The sequence below is a fragment of the Narcine bancroftii genome, chromosome 12 (genome assembly GCF_036971445.1).
Source record: "Narcine bancroftii isolate sNarBan1 chromosome 12, sNarBan1.hap1, whole genome shotgun sequence".
NCBI lineage: Eukaryota > Metazoa > Chordata > Chondrichthyes > Torpediniformes > Narcinidae > Narcine > Narcine bancroftii.
In genome coordinates, this window is record NC_091480.1 from 82975542 (window position 1) to 82996740 (window position 21199).

General features: G+C 42.0%; 1 protein-coding gene across 2 annotated transcripts in view; it reads right to left on the bottom strand.

Moving 5' to 3' along the window:
- The window catches only part of LOC138747732 (inactive phospholipase C-like protein 2), a 190444-nt gene that overhangs the window by 39260 nt on the left and 129985 nt on the right, over positions 1–21199 (bottom strand). For both annotated transcript variants that reach the window (XM_069907246.1, XM_069907247.1), the window contains one exon: positions 15239–15442. In XM_069907246.1, the coding sequence (XP_069763347.1) occupies positions 15239–15442 (204 nt within the window). The remainder of the gene's footprint in view (positions 1–15238; positions 15443–21199) is intronic.

Genomic DNA, 21199 nt, shown 5'->3' on the forward strand with positions numbered 1-21199 from the left:
AGAGGGATTAGATGCAGTTTTAGTTTTTAGTTTTTCTTTCTTTCATTCTAATAACATCGATTTCTCAGGAAATGAACTTTTTCCAAGCATTGTCTCATTCCTTGAAGTTTTTGATTTAAAAATGATTAGAAATTTTAACACAAATATTTTATTTTCCCTTTCTCTGATTTTTCCTAAATGATTTTATACATTTTAATTTACATTTTTATTCTTGTTCCTTGTGTAGTGAATTTCACAATCCTTTATAATGATTGGTTAATGCAATACATTGTTGTTTGCTATTTTATTCTTCATAAGTTACAGTAGGGACTTCAATTTCAGGATTTAGTAAAAGAACCGGGCAGCACGCTTGGTACAGTGGTGAGGGCGACGCCATTAAAGTGCCAGCGATCGGGACCAGGGTTTGAATCCCACACTGTCTGGAAGGAGTTTGTATGTTCTCCTTGTGGTCTGCGTGGGTTTTCCTCCCACCGTTCAAAAAATGTACCGGGGTTGTCGATTAGATGGGTGTAATTGGGTGGCACGGGCTTGTGGGCTGAAATGGCCTGTTTCCGTGCTGTATGTCTAAATTAAAATTTTTAATTTAAAATTTAACCTAAACCTAAACGTTGAAAATCAAATCAAATCACTGTTGGATTCTACCTTTGCTCATTAAAGCAAAAAAGATTCCTGCTGAGGAAGAAAACACGAAAATGTGCAGACACCATGGTTGAAGTAAAAACAACGTAGCACGGAGATGCGAACCAGTCCGCAAAATGGCCGACGAACGCAGCGTCCATGTGGACCTGGGGGGGGCGACACAGGCCGTCGTCTCAGGTAACCTCCACACGGTGGGTGGATGGGGAACTCTGGCGGGAACGCGGCCAACCTGAAGTCGGCGCCAGGGGCCCATATAAAGCAGAACTACCAGTGCAATAAAGCAGTCTTTGATTTCGACTCCTCGTGTGTGTGAGTCTTCCTTCCACACACATTGTAGCACGTACACTACAATGCTGGAGAGACCCAGGAGGTCAAACTTTGTACTTTCTAGAGCAAAATAAAGATACATAACCAACATTTCGGACTTGAGGCCTTCATCAAGGTATGGATGAAGTGCTCAGATTCCAGATTTATTGTCAGAGTACATATGTGACATCACATACAACCCTGAGATTCTTTTTACTGCAGGCAAGGCAGAATTACCACTTATTGGTGATGCAAAAAAACTGCAGACAACATATACACTTAAACAAATAAAGAACTCTAAAAAGATAACAAATGTAAACAAAATTCTGCAATACAGAGAGAATTAAAAAATCAATAAAGTGCACAAGTGAGTTCTTAAATGAATCCCAAATTGAGTTTGTTGTTGAGGGGTCTGGTGGTGGAGGGGTAGACGATGATACCAGACGATGATGCAGCCAATCAGCACACTTTCCACCACACATCTGTAGAAATTTGCCGGGGTTTCTGGTGTCATACCAAACCTCCGTAAACTCGTGAGGAAGTAAAGCTACTGATGTGATTTCTTCACAATGCCATTGGTCTGTTGGGTCCAGGAAAGATCCTCCGAGATGGTGACTCCCAAGAATATAAATTTGCTCACTCTCTCCTCCTCTGATCCTAATGATCTGGATTATATTCCTGAAGTCAAGAATCAGCTCCTTAGTTTTGATGACATTGAGTTTGAGGTGGTTGTTGGTGCACCATTCAGCCAAGTTTTCAATCTCCCTCCTGAATGCTGACTCAACACCTTTCTTTGTACAACCTATTACCGTGGTATCATCGGCATTTCTAGCTGGTATTACTGACATTCTGAACTGCTCAGTGGTAGGTGTAAAGTGAGTAGAGCAGGGGGCTAAGAACACAGCCCTGTGGTGCTCCGGTACTGATGGAGGTTGTGTAGGAGATGTTCTTACCAATCCTCACTGTTTGTGGTCCGGAGGTGAGGAAATGCAGGATCCATTTACACAGTGGGGTGTTGCTGATCAGATTTGAGAAGATGATGGTGTTAAATTCCAAACTGTAGTCAATAAAGAGCATCCTGATGAATACATTTTTACTGTCCTGGTGTACCAGGGCTTTGTGTAGAGCCAGTGAGATGGCATGAAGCCTCAAGCCTGAAAGACTGGTTATGTACATTAATCTTTGCTATACATCATACACTGTTTGACCTACTGAGTTTCTCCACATTCCTGCTAAGTCCAGGGAGATTAGGTTTGTGATTTTTAAAAGCTAAACTTTGCTGCAAAAATTTGTATTTAATTAAACAGCCTGTTGCCAAAGTGGAGCCCAAACTGGATTCAAAATAAATAGAAAAATGCTAAAGCACAAGATCTGAGAGAAAATGTGCTTTGGAATTCAAATTAATTAGTATATATAAAAGGAGAATTATCACAGCTAATTAACACAACATTCCAAATGCTTTCACAATTATACAAGTGCTATAAAGACTGTAATTTTTTTTTATCTTGAGCTCCAAGCCACTTTCTAATTGACTGCAAGTTGGATCAAGATGTCAATGACGATTAATAAGTTTGGTTTAATGGATTAATGATTATTTGCATTAATAAATCAAAACCGATGAATCATATTGCTGTGAAATCAGCAAAATAGGAAAAGGTTTGTGGTTGCACATGGCCTAAAATATTGAGATTAAGAGCAGGTATCCCCCTCATGTAACAGGTGAAAGAACATGGGTGCATTGAGAGTGGTGCAGTTGGCGCCACACAGTTAGAGAACCAGCGACCAGGTTCAAATCCTGTGCTGTCTGTAAGGAGTTTGTACGATCTCCCTGTGTCTGCGTGAGTTTCCTCCGGGTGCTCTAGTTTCCTCTCACCCTTCAATTGTAGTTCAATTGGGTGTCATTGGATGGCACTGGTTGTGGGTCAAAAAGGCCCTATTACTGTGCTGTATGTCTAAATAAAAAAAAAACTCCTGTTCCTGAAAATTGCAGCTAGATGAGTTCAACTACAGCCATAAGATCATAAAGATACAGGAGCAGGTCGGCCCATTGACCCATCAAGTCTGCTCCATTATTCAAATCATGAGCTGATCCATCCTCCTACTCAGCCCCACTCCTCAGCTTTCTCCCTGTAACCCCTGATGCCCTGACTAATCAAATACCTGTCAATCTCTGCCTTAAATACACCCAACTGCTTCCACAACTGCCTGTGGCAACAAGTTCCACCGTCTCACGCCCTCTGTTCCCTCTAAGCTGTGTACATGTGCGCCCGCACGTGCACATTTTGCCACGAGGACAGTTGACTCCGACAGCTTCCACTGACGTCAGGCTAATAGGTCTATAATTTCTTTCTTCTGCCTCACTCCCTTCTTAAACAGCGGAGTGACATTTGCGCTCTACCGGAACCACACTGGAATCCATTGATTCCTGGAAGATCCTTACAAATTCCATCACAATCTCTGGACCTACCCCATTCAGAACCCAAGGGTGCATTCCATCTAGTCTGGAAAACTTATCTACCCTTAGACAATTTAGCTTCCCAAATACCTTCTCTCTCAGAATCTTGATTGTACTCACTTCAATTCCAAGAGCAATTGGTGTGCTGCTAATGTCTTCCACAGTGAAGACTGAGCCAAAATAATCATTCAATTCCTCTGCCATCTCCTTATCTCCCATTACAATTTCTCCAGTGTCATTTTCTATTGGTCCTATGTCTACTTTAGTCACTTTTTTATTCTTTATATATTTAAAAAAGCTTTTAGTATCCTATTTAATATACTTGCTAACCTCCTTTCATCATTCTTATTTACTTTCTTAGTTGTCTTCCCCAAGTCTTTAAAAGTTTCCCAGTCCTCTATCTTCCCACTAATTTTTGCTTCCTTTTGGGCCCTCTCATTTGTTTTTCCTTTAAGACAATTGGTGCTGGAGTAGGCCATTTGGCCCATCGAGCCAACACCGCCATTTATTTAGATCATGGCTGATCTTCCACTATCAGTAACCTGTCCCTGCCTTCTCCCCATAACCCTGAATTCCCCTGCCCCCTTCCCTGTGAAGCAGTCAAGTTTAGGTTTCTTCCATATTTCCCTTCTATAGACTACATAAAAAAAATATGTAAGCAGTTAGTGCATTGTTGTTACAGAACTAGCAACCTGGGTTTGAATCCGACGGCATCCTCCAGGAGTTTGCACGGTCCCCTCCATGTCTGTGTGGGTTTCCTCCAGGCAACCCAATTTCCTCCCACCCCTCAAAAACGTACAGGAATTGTAGGTTAATTTGGTGTAATATTAGGGTGGCACAGGCTCGTGGGCCGGAAGGGTCTAAATTAAATCGAGAACAAGTTTGACGTCCCTCGTCAGCCACAATTGTCTCATTCATCTATTTACAATTTTCTTTCCTTTTGGTATGTGCTTGACCAGCACTTTCCTCATTTCTCGCATAAACTCGATCTGCTATCTTCCCCATGAGTGTGCTTTTCAAATGGACTTTGGCCAGTTCCTCTCTCATGTGACTGTAATTTCCACTGAAATACGGACACAATGGACTTTAGCCTCTAATTTTCAAATTTCAAAGCGAACAACACAGTCGTATTGTGATCACTGCCTCCTGAGGGTTCCTTTACCTTAAGCTCTCTAATCACCTCTAATCCAGAACAGCCGATCGATCCCCTGGTGGGCTCATCAACAAGCTGCTCCAAAAATCCATCCTGTAGACATTCCACATACTCTCTCTCCTGAGATCCCGAACTGCCCTTCTTTCCCAATCTACATGTTAAAATCACCCATGATTATTGTAATGTTGTCCTTCTGACATGCCTTCTCTATTTCCAGCCGTAGTTTGTAATCCACATCCTTGCTGCTGCTAGGGGCCTGCATATGTCAGCCTGAAGAAAACTGAGGTCCTCCATCAGCCAGCTCCCCACCATGACTACCAGCCCCCCCACATCTCCATCGGGCACACAAAACTCAAAACGGTCAACCAGTTTACCTATCTCGGCTGCACCATTTCATCAGATGCAAGGATCGACAATGAGATAGACAACAGACTCGCCAAGGCAAATAGCGCCTTTGGAAGACTACACAAAAGAGTCTGGAAAAACAACCAACTGAAAAACCTCACAAAGATAAGCGTATACAGAGCCGTTGTCATACCCACACTCCTGTTCGGCTCCGAATCATGGGTCCTCTACCGGCACCACCTACGGCTCCTAGAACGCTTCCACCAGCGTTGTCTCCGCTCCATCCTCAACATCCATTGGAGCGCTCACACCCCTAACGTCGAGGTACTCGAGATGGCAGAGGTCGACAGCATCGAGTCCACGCTGCTGAAGATCCAGCTGCGCTGGATGGGTCACGTCTCCAGAATGGAGGACCATCGCCTTCCCAAGATCGTATTATATGGCGAGCTCTCCACTGGCCACCGTGACAGAGGTGCACCAAAGAAAAGGTACAAGGACTGCCTAAAGAAATCTCTTGGTGCCTGCCACATTGACCACCGCCAGTGGGCTGATAACGCCTCAAACCGTGCATCTTGGCGCCTCACAGTCTGGCGGGCAGCAGCCTCCTTTGAAGAAGACCGCAGAGCCCACCTCACTGACAAAAGGCAAAGGAGGAAAAACCCAACACCCAACCCCAACCAACCAATTTTCCCTTGCAACCGCTGCAATCGTGTCTGCCTGTCCCGCATCGGACTGGTCAGCCACAAACGAGCCTGCAGCTGACGTGGACTTTTTACCCCCTCCATAAATCTTCGTCCGCGAAGCCAAGCCAAAGAAAGAAGATGGTCGACAGTCTTTGTTTCTGATTTCATCCTGCACGTCCATGTAAAGGTGCCCGTTTGCAACCAATGAAATCCTATTGAAGAGTATTCATTGTTGTTACATAAGAAACATTGTGCCAATTTGCACCTAGAAATACCTTATAAACATTATTCCAAGTTTTCCCAAATGTTGATTGCTCTTAATTGAGTAAAATACCCTGAGCCATTTCATAGAGAAGTGGAAAGAGTTTGTCACTAATCCACATAAGGGGATATTAAAATAAAGCATGGTCAAAGACATGGATTGAAAGAGCATATTATATAAAAACACAAAGGCAGTTAGATAAGCTGATGCTGTTTTAGTTGTTATTTTATACAACAGAAATGAGACAATGTTCTATCCAGATCAAGAAAAATGCTATCAATATCCCTACAATTAACATCTGCAATGCAAAGAAAATTATGAATCTTTGGTATCAAGATAACATTTGAATACAAGTAAGGTAGTAATTTCAGCTTTTTTGAAACCTGACTTATTCTTGCAAATTTAAGGATACTTCTCAGTTTTTCATTAATTGCAAGTTTCGTAATTCAATCAGAACATATTTTTGTCTGAATTTTTTGCAGCAGGCCGAGAATTTGCATCGTCAATAGCTGCATCAACATTTTCAGCCTAAGATGACTTGAGTTAGTAAAAACATGTTCATAATGGGATTTACCTCCCTCATTTAAAGCTTTTGAAGGATTGAAAACAGAATTTAAACATCTACCGTGGCTTGAAATTCACTGTGAAGCTGGAAAAAGTTTTGAAAGGAAAAGGAGCTACAAAAATTGTTGGGCAGGATACAGAGCTCCAGGCCAAACTCTGCTCAGTGAGATTTTTTATTTCATTTTTTTTAAATTCGGGCCCTTCCAGGCTGTTTTGCATTCTCGTGAGCTGAATGATAATCAGATCAAAGTATTTAACAGAAAATTGAGAAACTTGAGAGTAAGTAACTTAAACACAGAACATGGAACGAACCCATCATGTCTCCAAGAATTTCTGCTTGCTCATTTAGGAGTGAAATCAAGAAATTCCACTCAATGGGTGCAGTGAACTGGGATTCACTGGTGGTGTGTTGTACTGATGGCTGGCTCTGCCTCCTGGCTCCACCCCATCTACCCATATATAACCCTGGTTTCCCGCCTAAACCCTGAGCCCTTCTGAAGACCACTGAAGACCCTACCCTCAGTTTTAAGCTAATAAAAGCATATGTTCTCCTTCCAGTCTTGAGAGCTTTTATTCACGCTACAATGGGTATTGGAAATCTGGAGTGAGAACACAGCAAGAAATTTCAGAAGTGGGACAAGTGAATAACAAGGGTATTTTAAATTCTAAAAAGGGGGGGGTGTTGGAAGGGACATTTGGAATGTCAAAAACAGAGTGAAGAACAAGAAATTCAAGTTGTCTAGGAGAGGATACTGTGGGCTTTATTCATGTATCTGAGGAGGTGGAAAAAAAAGAATCAGAATCAGAATTTATTGTCATGAACATGTCATGAAATATGTTGCTTTATGGCAGCATCGCTGTGCAAACATTTTATAAACCACCTCACAAAATAAATTAAAATAAATAGAGCAATAAAAAGTCAAAGTGAGGCAGTGTCTATGGTTCATCGTCCATTCAGGAATCTGACGACAGCGGGGAAGAAGTTGTCCTTGTGCCTCTGGCTGCTTGTCTTCAGGCTCCTGTACCTTTTCTCCGATGGTAGCCGAGTGAAGAGGGCCATGGCCTGGGTTGTGGGGGGTCCTTGAGGACAGAGGCTTCTTTCTTGTAGATGTACTTGATGAAGTGAAGGCTGGTGGCCGCGATGCTGCAGGCTGGGCTAACAACCCTCTGGGGTCTTTTTCCTGTTCTGTGCGTTGGCACCTCCGTACCAGACAGTGATGCAATGGAGGGTGAAAGAGGAAGACCAGGACCAGAAGAGGGTAGGAAAAACATACAGCTGTAACTTTGGAATGATGCAATTCAGATCACTGCAGTTGGTGGAAATCTGAAAGAGAACGCTCGAAAACGCTTGAAGCGTCTGTGATCAGAGAATAATTTCAAATTACAGGTGGATGACATCAGAACTGGACAGGCATGACACCAACTGCTATGGCTGCTCATCTGATAATACTGAATTCAAGTGAGTGTCCTGAGGGCCATAACCTACACCTTCCTGATCCCAACGTGCAACCCCTTTGATTAAATTTCATCTGTGAAATGACAAGCTGCCTCAGGTGGAGTTCTCTTGAACTGTCGGTGTGCCTGTGTCGTCATTTTGTTTCATTTCTAGAACCATTGCAGTAAATACCGTTTCTCAATGCTGCAAGCAGCATTTAGCTGTGGCTTCAGTTCAGTCTTCCAATGCAATTCCAAAATGATGCCCAGGGCATAGGTTAAAACAATAAGAAGTGAAGAAGATATTGAGTTACTGGGGAAGTCGTAAACATGGAGCAGAGAGAGCACTCTTTAAAATTTATTATTTTTCTTGTTTTGTAGGCCAGTAAATGAGGAGTTCCTTGTTTAACAGGGCTGAACACAGAGCAATTGGTACAGGAAGGAAAATGTTGAAGAGGGATGATGGTTGATAAGGTGCACACTGCACACTATTTCTGACCTGTGTGAGTCTGTAGCTCCTTTGAAGACACAATGGCACAAAAAGTAGGTTCTATTTATCCCTTTGAGTCTGCTTCCCCTTCATTAAGATCATGGCAGATCTTTTACTTCAATGCTATTTTCCCCTCACTTTCCCCAGAATCCTTGCCATCCTCAAATTCCTTATTTCCTTTAAGATCTGTGAAACTCTGCTGTGTCCTTGTGAAAGTCAACCCACGCTGTAATAAAACAAACAGCAGAACACTGCAGAGCCAATTAAGCGTACAACAGTTTATTTATTCAGCCTGGATAACGCTAGCAGGAGTGAGGGGTTCAAAGAAAAAGTTCAGTAACTCGTTCTCTACACTGAGCCCCACTCAAAGCATACAGAGTACCCATCCTATTTTTACACACCTTTGGGCAGGGGTCTGCGTGAGACCTTACAAGTTTCAATTGAGTTTCACACAGCTAGCTATTCTTGTTTTTATAACACGTGTTCCCCTGTGGTGTCTGCAGACAAGCTGGCAAAAACAGGATGGCCTGACTTCTTTATCTATTTGGTCTTACTACATTTTTTCTGGTGTTATTTACTGTCTCACTATAGCACAGGGAAGGCCATGTTTCCACCTATGTGACAAGGCAACTATATTCTCACCCAACTCATCAACCCTGTGTTATGTATATTTATTAAACTTATTCATTCACAGACTCAGCCTCCACAGCTCCAGGGTAAAGAATTCCAGACACATCATCAAATGAATGAAGACACTTCTCTCCGTCACAGCTCATCCTAACATGCCTATAACCTCTCCCGAGACTGTCACCTCGTCTTCTGCTCAAACAGCTTGCAAAATCTGAGAAGAATTTTGTAAGTTTCAATGAGATGCTCTCTCATTTTTCTACACTCTATAGAATATCACACTATCCTATTCAATCCATTCCCATCTGCCACACCTACCATCTTTAACACATGAGAGACTGTGGATACTGGAAACTGGATGTCTCAAGTGAGTCTTGATGAAGTGTTCCAACCGAAAATGTCGACAATTCATTTTCTCCCACTGGTCCGCTGAGTTCCCCCATCAGATTATTTCATTACTACTATTTTTGAAACCAGTATCATTCTCAATGGTAAACGCATCCTTTTTGTTAGATAAGGAGACTAAAACAATACATCAACTTTGGTCTCATCAAGCCTTTTTATAATTGTAATGAGACATCTTTACTCCTGGACTCAAAACCCCTCATTGCTTTCCCTGCATGCTAGTTTCAGGCCTTGCGCATACCCCAGGTCCCTGTGAACAGCAACACTACCCATTCTCTCACCTTTTTAACAAGCACTCTGCTATTCCATTTTGTGTCTCTTTAAATCCTACTACCTGCTCACAATTCCATCCCATCCCATGACCAACTTTGAAAATATTACTATTGCAGTGACTTTTGATGGATCATTTGATTGCTTTCCTGACACTATTTGGTGGAGAATCCACATACTGTAGTTTCTTGAGAATCCATGTTCCTTACAATGAGGCAATCTGCTTGGATAAACAAAAGATCTCAGTGACCGCTCACCATTAAACCTTTATTACAACATCTCATTTGCCTATATATCTTGAGCATTAAAAGCCATCTTAGCTTCCGTGCTTTGTAGTTTCCAATCATTTATGAATATTAGACATACATACAGAATGGTAATAGGTCTTTCCGGCCCACAAGCCCGTGCTATCCAGATACCCAATTCACCAACAACCCCCCTATGTTTTTGAAGGTTGGGAGGAAACTGAAGCACCCAGAAGAAACCCACACAGACACATACAAATTCCTGACAGACAGCAGCGGATTTGAACCTCGGGCCACTGGCTCTGAATTAGCAATGGGCTAACTGCTACGCCAACTCTGCCACCCATTTTCTATTATTTTTAATTACTGGCTCTCTTCCTTGGTGAACGTTGGGCCATGCAACCTCGGAGCTTACTTGTACCCTTGAAAATATCACCTTTCTGAGAAGGTTCCCAGGTGATTAAGCCCTTCAATCTGCTAACATCGACAAAGCTCAGCCTGTATTGGTGACAAGATCCAGTCTCAAGAGAAGAAAGACCCAATATGCTAATATCTGCAAACAATTTGCTAAGTATATATATCCATCAGCATGTGGAACTGACATTCCAAAACATAACAACCTAAAAATATAAGGCCACATAATTGGCAACTGATTGTTTATTTTATATACGGAATGAAAATAATTTGAAGGAAGTGACTCATGACCGGTCAATTCATAATGTGATCTCCTCCAGGCCAAATGTACAGCTAACATCTGCTAACATCTGTTCTGGTTTGGAGGCAGAGTACAAAAGCATCTCTGTCAAAGGACTGAAAACCTGAATGACACTGCAATATGTGAATAACATTGCCCTAATTGTCTCTCCAGGCATCTCTCTTATTCTTATTTTCCTTTTGATCGATTTTGTCCATATGTTATTTTGTCAAAACCTCCACAGTCTGTAGTGAATGCATCAAAAGCACATAAGGCTAATAAGAAAGAAGAATGATTCAAAGAGAGAGAGAGAGAATGAATTAGTTCTGCTCTTCGTTAGAACGAACACACGTGTGCATGTTAAACCTTGAACTTAATCATTTACTAGTTTGTTCAGATGTAGGAGTATCTATCGACAATAAAATCCCCATTATCTGGAATTCAAGCAACCTGCAGTCTCAAACAAGTGGCAAAAAATTGCAGCAAGTAAATTGGTAAAAAAATTCTAAAAAACCATAGTGGTCAGTTCTCCAATCCACACAACACACAATCTCAAGCAACCGCCAAATTCACGTATCCGGCATCTACCAATCTCCATGGGTACTGGATACTGGGGGATTTTTACTGTATTGGGGTTTTTTGAATCCAGGGACAGCCTTTATTCTCAGGTTTGGGTGGTAATATCTTTTGCCTCTATTAATTTTTTCAATAGGTTTTCCTGTTATTGGTTACATCAGCCCTGAACCAGTTTTGACTGTGGAACGTGATCAAAGGTCCCCTAAAATATCACATCAGTTAAGTCTTCTGGTGAGCTCCCATCCACTATGCCAGTTACTGCCCAAAAAATTCCACTAGAACATTGACCCCTGAGCCATGCTAAAACTGCCCAATGTGCCTGTGGCCCTGATCCAAGGTGATCACTAATATATAACACTGGGGATAGTGGTTGAGGCTGGTACAACAGGGACATTTAAGAGACATGTAGCTAGACAATTGCATGCGGGAAAGATAGGGGCGATGGATGTGGAGAAGGTTTATTTTGGTCGGTACCTAGATTGATTGTGGGCCGAAAGGTTGGTGCTGAGCTGTATGTTTAAAGAAAAGATAAGGTTTGCATTAAGTCTAGCAACTCTGTTATGGTAATGGATGCTGAATACGAACTCAGTAAAAAAAATTCCAGAGCATCAATAAACACGAGAAGAAAATATTTCATTTCTACGAACTTTGTGACATCAATATCCATCTGTTTCAATTGTATTTCTGTCCATTGTAGTAATGACTCTTGTTCACTGATCATTAATCTTTCAGTGCCAATACTACTAAATATAATACAAATTAAACTGAAATGCATTAATTGGAGGGGAGGCCGCCTGGGAATACCAGGTGCTGTAGGTTTCTGTGAGGGGCGCTGGACAAAGTGACGACTCTCTGTCTGCCTTACGGTGGACAAAAGTTAAAATCGATGTTACATTCTAAATGTCGTATTACATGACAATAAAGAAACCTTTACCTTTAAAATAGATATTTGTATAAACACATGCCGGATACGTGAATTTGGCGGTTGCTTGAGATTGCGTGTTGTGTGGATTGGAGAACTGACCACTATGGTTTTTTATTTGGATAATTTCTTTTCATAAACGACATGACTTTAATCCAAAATTTTCCATTCATGTTTGGTAAAATCATTGTACACCCTAGTCTCGGTGTTTCATTTGGATTCATTAGCTAAGCAGTGCAAATAACATGAGGCACGGCATGTGTAAGGGTCAAGGCAACAGTTTGCAGGGGCATATACATGCTAACCATTCTCATTCTACAACATCCTTCTGCTCAGGCAGCACTAACTTCCTCAACACTCCAGGAGGCCTCAAACAACACAGGAACAATAAGAAATGCTCAAGATTCTTTGCATTTCCTATTAATTAAAGCAGTGTGTTGTCTTCAAAAGCAATTGATATTTCATTTGGCTCAGGAGTTGGTCCTCCAACTGAAGCAGTTGGGTGAATTTCCAACTTTTCACACTGCTCTGGGTCAGCAAGACTTCTTCAAGAGCCTTCAATATATTTATCAGATACACTTTATCCTTCATTAAAACCACACTGATCTGGCTGATTACATTATAATCTTAGAAATATGTTGCTGTTGTTTCCTTGATTGATTTTAACATACTATGAACAAACGATGCGAGACTAATAGGACCAAATGCTGAACTAAAGGTTGATGGATTAGGTAAGAAAATACAGTAGCTTCCTGTAAAATGGTGGGAACATGATTGCTTTCTTAACCTAACCTTTCCTGTGCCGTAGTGAGATAGTAACTAACTCCGCAAGAATGTCAATGTACCTTGAGGTAAGAACACTCCGACATTTTCCAGACACCACAGGGTAACGTTTTACTGTAAGCACAAAATTACCAGGTGTGCAAAACTTATAAGGGTCTGCATGTGAAAGGTGTATAAAGAACACTTTGATGCTTTAATTGGAGGTTCGGTGTAGAGAACGAGTTTCGAAACTCTTTCCTCATCACTCCTGGGGTTACCAAGTTTGAATAAGGAAACGGTTTTACACCTTATTGGTTCTGCTGTTTGTTTTATTACAGCACAGGCTGTCTTTAACAATAGTTGCCTGCTTTTTGCCTCCCTCCCTTTTTGAATAGGGATGTCATGTTCACAGTTTTCCAACCCTCTGACACATCTCCAAAATCGCATGACTTCTGCATGACTCAGCTAATGCATCAACTGTGTTAGTCACCATTTATTTTAGGATCCCAGATTGCAAGCCACCCAGGTCGGTGGACTTATCTGTTTTTAGCCCCTTGGACTTGCCTCAAACTATTTCTCAATTGTTGATGATTCTCAATTCCTCCAATATTGATGGACGATTGTCATATCTTCCATCAGTAACACTGACACCATGACCTTAATCCCCATAACTGTTCCTTTGATCTCATCCTTTCAATGGAGCTATGTTTACTTGTACTTCTCTTTTCTTTATCCTTAAAAAAAACCACGTTTTGTCTGCTTTTATATTCCTCACTGAATAACACTCAATTGTGTTTTTACTTCAATCACGATGGTGTTTTACTGAATTTTACTCATAGCTTGCTTTCCCTCTCTCTGTTTACCTTTCTGTCCTGCTTTGCTGAGCTCTGAATTTATTGCAGCCTTTGGGTCTATTGCCCACTCGTAAATTTCTTTTCTGACTTAATACCTTCTTTAACTCGCTTGGTTAACCAAAGTTGGTTCATTCCCCCCCGCCCCCCCCTTAAATTATTTCCTTCTTTTTGGGTATATCTTTCAGACTGGCATGTATTACCTTGTTATACATCGATTATTGCTTGCCCACTCCCTTTCCTCCTTATCTATCTGCTTGGTCCTCTTTACATTTTTCCAATCGCTGTTTCTTAAGATAAAAATATAAATTGTTTCTGATATAAATGTCTCATTCTCAGTGAGTATAAAAACAAGCTCCCCCACCCCCCCCCAGTTCTTCAAAGTCAGGTGCATTTCATATATTCCTGGTAAAATCCCATGAAGCCAAATTTAGTGCACATGTAATTATATTAAATGATCTTGAGATTAACAAAGGCTTTAATTTCCCATTCCTTTTATCTACATTTCTAGTCTGGTCACATATGTGAATGGAATCTCAGAGATTAAATATGCTCTCCATTTATTCTGGCTTGATTTGAAAATGATAACTTCTTCATTTTAATAGGTTAGGTTATGAATTCAGGTACAATGAAAGCTGTACAGTTTAATTATACTGGTCAACAATTTTTTTAATTTGGGTTGCTTCTTGAAAAAAAATTGGGGGATTATGATAGACAACCAAGATGAACGCAAAGATAATTTCAGTTTTGCTGTATCATGTCAGAAGTTGGAGAAACATTAAATTAACTTTCATTGAATTTAGTATGTTTAATCGCATATTGCGTGAGTTCAACTGACCTAAAAATGTTTTGCCATTGATTTTACTCAGCATCTGATGCCTCTTGTATCTGCTGCCCAGCATTGAAGGATTCTAGATGCCCACTTAACTGTTTTTTCCATGGTCGCAATGTCCTGGTGAAACCTTTCACCACATTCGTCACTGACTGCACCAGGATCACCAGGGAAGGAGTCCAAGGGCCAATGCAGAAAATGTATTTTCAATGGCATGTTGCACTTCACGGCCTTGAATCCACCTAAACTTTTTGTTTTCTAGTTTAATGTTCCTCAGTGTATAGTTTGATCTTTTTGAGTCTTTAGTCAACAGTGTAGTCCTGAGTTAGCTAAAGATTGGTGAGATAAAAGGGAGAACTTGTCTTGCTTGTCACCTTGACATGAGAAGAGGGCTCAAGGCATCAACAAGTGTCATTTTCTCTCATTTTGGCATCAGAACAAATCTAATCAGGGGCATTAGGGTAACCGCGGTGGGGAGCACAAACTGTTGTTCATGTTACAATTTCATTTTCTGTTCCTGATGTTTCACATTCACAATAACTCATTTGGGTGGGGGGGAGGGCGGCCTGCGACTGCCCCCCTCAAGATGCCAATCAGGTCTCTCTTCATTAGAAGTTTGACCAGCTCGTGCAAATTTGTGCAGTGGGCCTGAACCCTTTAGAAACAAGTCACACGCATTTCAGACCAAATCTAGTGGAGAAAATATTGAACGAAAGGACTCACTGTATCATAGGCTGCCAGAACCTTCCTGAGGAGGTCTGGAATTGGACCCTGTGCCTCCATGGAAGGATACTGCTCGCTGAGGTTCACTGTCACCAACACCGTGTTGTCACTGTTCAGTAACCACGACGACAGAGTTAGAATGCATTGCTTCATGTTCGCGGCAGGAGTCAGACCGCACAACTCTTTAAATGAGACCATGGCATTCTGTGCAAAATACAAATCCGTGCATTAAATAGAGTGTCATACCAGCTGTCTACATCTGATCCTGTACAACAAGCTGGTTGCATTTTTTACCACATCAGGATGCTTAAAATTAATAATTTATTGACAAATACAATGAATCTCATTTTCGAGAGGTTCAAATCTAATCCTATGAGTTAATCTTAACAAACAATCAAAAACAGTCAATTTTACATACTACAAATCTGCAGAAATGTTCACTAATAAATGATGGCTGTGTAATTATTAGGAAGTCCAACAATCATTTTCTAATCAGAGGAATGGCATAATATTGCAGTGAGATATTCAAGGTTGATGCTGCTGGAGAAAATGTCCTCCATTGAAGCTTCAATACCATGGGCAGTGTTCAGGGAGCTTCAGTGCAGACTGTAGATATGGTGTGAGAGTAACAAGATGAAGGAAATGATCGTGGACTTCAGGAGGACCAGGAACGACCACCCTCCTCTACACATCAACAGCTCTGTGGCGGAAGCCCCAAGTTTCTTGGAGTTCACTTAACTAGCAACCGATCGTGGACACTCACATCTCTGCACTTGTCAGGAAGGTGCACAATGACTGCACTTCCTGAGAAGACTGAAGTGGGCAAGGCTACCAGCCACTATTTATGTCAACCTTCCTCAGGAGCTCTATTGAGAGCATCCTGGCTGGCTGCATCACAGTGCAGTTCGGTTGCTACAGAGAAATGGATCGGAGGTCAGACCACAGAGTGGCAGAGAGGATCACTGGAGTCTCCCTCTGTCCCCCCTCCCCCACCTGTCCTCTCGCCATCGACATGATCTACAGGAATCGTTGTCTGAAGAGGATGTGCAAAATCATTGGGGACCCCTTCCACCATGCACACAACATCTTTCAGATGGTCCCATCAGAAAAGAGATATAGGAGGATCAGAGCCAGCACCACCAGGCTGAGGATAGTGAACGACCAAAGGAGCAGCTCACACTAACCACCCAAGACTCTCATATTCATGAAAAAATATTTAGTTGTAAAACTTGTCCTGCGTATGTATTTTTTGTCTGTATGTGTGTTATGTCTGGTTGTGTGTCTGCAAGTTTTGCCCAAAGGACCAGAGATCCCTGATTCGTCAAGTGATCATGAATTTGACTTGATTTATACTCTGTTCCACTAAATTTCTGTGCTAGATTTAAAAAAAAATGCTGCTAAAGCTTTTTGAAGAGCCTGGGAATTTTAATAGCGATGGATGCATTAAACTACTTGAAGGACTCAATCAAACACAAACTACAATCCAAATGTATGTTGATGCCACCCCGCTCTGCTTTACTCCTGATTCCTCTATGCATCCTATCATTCATGCTGGGTGGGGGGGTCCCACATCCAAAATTGATTGAGCTGAAATTTCTGCCGTTATCTTTGATGCTTATGGGCAGCATGGTTAACATAGCGATTAGAGCAACACTGTTAACACGCCAGCGACTAGTGTTCGAATCCGGCGCTGTCTCCCCGTATCTGCATGGGTTTCCTCTGGGCGCTTTGGTTTTGAAACATACTGTGGGTTGTAGGTCAGTTGGGCAGCAGGGGTTTGTGGGCTGCCCGTTACTGTGCTGTATGTTTAAATTTAAATTCCCATCCTAAGTAATGCTCTCTTTGAAAACTGCCAAGCCTGATGTCACAATTGATTGTAAACAAACTTCTGCCCACAAACCTGCTCCATCATCAAGATCGCTCATCTCTCCTACCTACTCCGCTCACAGACTCAAATCTTGTGATATCTGGACTCAGTTGTTCCATTGAGTGTTTGCTTCCCATCTTTATAAAATTAAATGAGCTCATCCAAAGCATTGCCGGCCACATCTGAAGTAACATCAAGACCCCTTTACGCATTTTGAACCCCAGTCAAAACTCTCATCTTTATTTCCAAGATCTCCATGCTCTCCTTCCCCACCTACCAATCCCCTCCAGCCCAATCTCTATATCTAAGCCTCCCTTATTCTGACCTGACCTGAAATCTCTCAGCCTCTCTTATTCTGACCTGACACAACCCACATTTTAATTCCTGCTCAAATGGTGTTCGAGCTTTTCAGATGCAGAGACCCTATCTATTGGGACCTCTTCCCTAACCTCTCCACCTCTCTTTAAAGTCTACTTTTTATATCAGGCCAATTAATCCAAGATCCCCTAATTTAACTGGTTTTCGAATTTTACTGGTTAATTGAAGTGTCTATGTTATACAAATGCAAGTTCTTTTTGACATTTTTCACTCTCAACCAGGCAGATCATTCTTTCAAAAGAAATTAGTTAGAATTAACCTTAGATTTTGGGTGGAAGAACTGTCAACGAAGTCCTCCTACTGCTACGTGAAAGTCTGAGGCACACTGGAGGTCAAAAGTCCGTGACCTTCCCTCCAGCTCTGAAACTGAACTCAACACGGTAATGTATCCTAAGCTAAGTGGCTGGAAAATCCTTTCATCATTTTATGCCAAGGTAATGAATGTCTAGTTTCCAACTCCATTCAATTAGAACAGCACAGGAACAGGTCCTTTCGCCCACATACCTGTGCCAAACATAATGTCCAATTCAAACTAAAACTACTGCTTGCACCTGATGGATATCTTTTTTATTAAATTTAAATATTTTTTCGATTTTAAATTAGACATATAACATGGAACCAAGCCCTTCCAGCCCACGAGCCTCTCAATTACACCCAATTTGCCTACGTCTTGAAAAGTGGGAGACAACTGGAGCCCCCAAGGAAAACCCACGCAGACACAGGAAGAACGTACAAACTCCTTACAGACAGTGCGGGATTCAAACTCCAGTCCCGATTGTTGGCGTTGCACTAACCGCTATGCCTACCGTGCCATCTCTTATCCCCCTCATATTCGTGCGTCTATGCACGTCTCTTAAAATAACTAGAGGTTTACAATCCAATGATCATTGGGGGGATCAGAGGTGGAGAGGGTGAGCAAAAATTTAAGTTCTTGGGAGTCACTATCTCGGACAATCTTCCCTGGACCCAACACACCAATGGCATCGTGAAAAAAGCCTGTCAGCGCCTCTACATACTTAGGAGTTTGGTATGACATCAGAAACCATGGCAAATTTCTACAGAGGTGTGGTGGAAAGTGTGCTGACTGGCTGCATCACCATCTGGTCTGGGAATACCAATACCCCTGAGCATAAAGCCCTCCAAAAGGTAGTGGACAAAGCCCAGGATGTCACAGGCAAAACCCTCCCCATCATTGATACAGGGAACGCTTCCATCGGAGAACAGCAGCAATCATCAAGGCTCCATCTCATCCAGCACACGCTCTGTTCTCGCTGCTGCCATCAGGAAAGAGGTCTAGGTGACCACCAGGTTCAGGAACAGCTGCTCCCCCTCCACCATCAGACTCCTCAACAACAAACTCAATCAGGGACTCTTTTAAGAATCGAACTTGTGCACTTCATTGATTTCTTTTTCTTTTTGTTCTCTTGTATTGCACAGACAGTTTGTTTACATTTATTATCTGCTTACAGTTCTTCATTTGTTTACATGTGTACACTGTGTACAGTTTTTTTCTGCACTACCATTAAGTGGTGATTCTGCCTCGCCCACAGAGAAAAGAATCTTAGGGTTGTATGTGATGTCATATATGTACTCTGACAATAAATCTGAAATTTGCAGACCTCAGAATGGTGGGGTGGTGATGAAGGGGATGGGAGTGTTACCAAAAGCAGTAAAAACACTGTGTTCCACTTTCTAATGATTTGGAATTAACATCTCAACACTCACTTGGTTTGATTTCATTTATATAGTCAGATCATGTTCCAGTGAGCTAGGTAGTTGAAAAGGTACGCAGGAACTAGTTTCCTGTTCTGCTGGTTGGCGCATGGAAATCAAGAACTGTTGAGTCCAAAACGAACGCGAGAGTCAGGATTTTGAAGTGTTCGCGTGAGTACAGAAATGGGGTCCCGGTGACTGGAGACGGCAGTGGGAAACATCACCTGTTGAGCCATTGGGTCTTCTGAATTGTTAGACAGTGGAGGGCTGGACTTTTACTCTACTTGGTAACCCCTTTATAATAATCAAGTCTGAAATGAGAAGTTAAAGCTGCTCAGTTCAACTGAAGTTGAGAGAGTCCTATTGAACCACGGGTGGGGTGATTCTGGAAGAGGGAGTGAGAAAATCAGCCAAGAATCCTGCAAGTATTGATTATCCAGCAGTTTGTTGCTGCAGTCTTATGCTCAGTTATAGAAATGACTTAGATTTAGATTTCAGATTTGCTGTCAAAGTACATGGGTAGCGGCACTACATCTCCCAGGAAGCTTTGAACCGGCCACATGACGTCAGTGCGTGATGACGTCAGTGCGTGTCGAGCGCATGATTCTGGCTTTAAAAGGTTGCGTGGGTGCTGAAGAGTAAATCCGTTTGATTCACTCTACAAACGCCTTATGTGGTTATTGCGTTGCGTCCACAGTGATTCCAGAGGCCACACGTACATGACATCACATACAACCCTGCGATTATTTTCCGTGAGTGAGGCAGAATTCCCACTCATTGGTTGTGCAAAAAAACTGTGCAAATGTAAACAAATAAAGAACTGTAAACAGAAAACAAATGTAAAAAAACTCTGCAATACAATCAAGAAAGTGCAAAAGTAAGAGTCCTCAAATGAGTCCCTGAGTGAGTTTGTGGTTGAGGAGTCTGATGGTGGAGGGGTAGTAGCTGGTCCTGAACCTGGTGGTACGAGTCTTGTGGCACCTAGACCTCTTTCCTGATGGTAGCAGCAAGAACGTAGCATGTGCTGGGTGGTGTAGATCCTTAATGATTGCTGCAACTCTCTAACGGCAGCGTTCCCTGTAGATTTTCTCAATAGTAGGGATTTGTGCTGGGCTGTATCCACTACCTTTGGAGGGCTTTATGCTCAGGGGTATTGGTGTCCCCATACCACACCGTGATGCAGCCAGTCAGCGCACTTTCCACCACATATCTATAGAAATTTGCAAGGCTTTCTAGTGTCAAACTCCTGAGGATGTAGAGGCGCTGACATGCTTTCTTCATGATGCCATTAGTGTGTTGGGTCCAGGAATGAGTAATTCAGTACCCAAATTACAACTATCTCCCTCAGCTTTGCAAACACATAAAGGGTCCCATTGATGTCATATCAAAGAAAGGTTTGCATTTATCTGCATAAGTGCTGGAGACACTCCAATGTTTCAGGCCTGAGCCTTTCTTAAGGTCCTGAACCTGGTGATACGAGTCTTGTGGCACCTAGACCTCTTTCCTGATGGTAGCAGCAAGAACAGAGCATGTGCTGGGTGGTGTAGATCCTTAATGATCCTTTAAGAAAAAAGCAGAGTTCAGGCCTGAAACATCAGTTACCCTTTACTGCCTGCATATACTGCATGACCTGCTGAGTTTCTCCAGCACTTTTGTGGATTTGACTACAATTAGAGCATCTGCAGACTTTCCTGTTTAACTAGCATGTGTACCATACCGTACCTCTCACATCTCTTTCAGGACATCCCAAAAGCATTTTGGCAAGTTAATGAAGTACTTCTGAAGTTTAATCCCTGCAACAATGGAGAAATGCAGAAGCCAATTTTTTGTGATAATGGATAGTGTTATAGAATAAATATTGACCAGAATCTCCCCTTGCCCTTCATTGTGATACGGCTGTGTGATGTACGAGAGGAACCTGGATGAGAAGAAGAGGTGCTAGGTTGTAAACAGTACCTGTGCCAATAAAACACTTTGCTCAGTAGCACCACATAGGGTCAAGC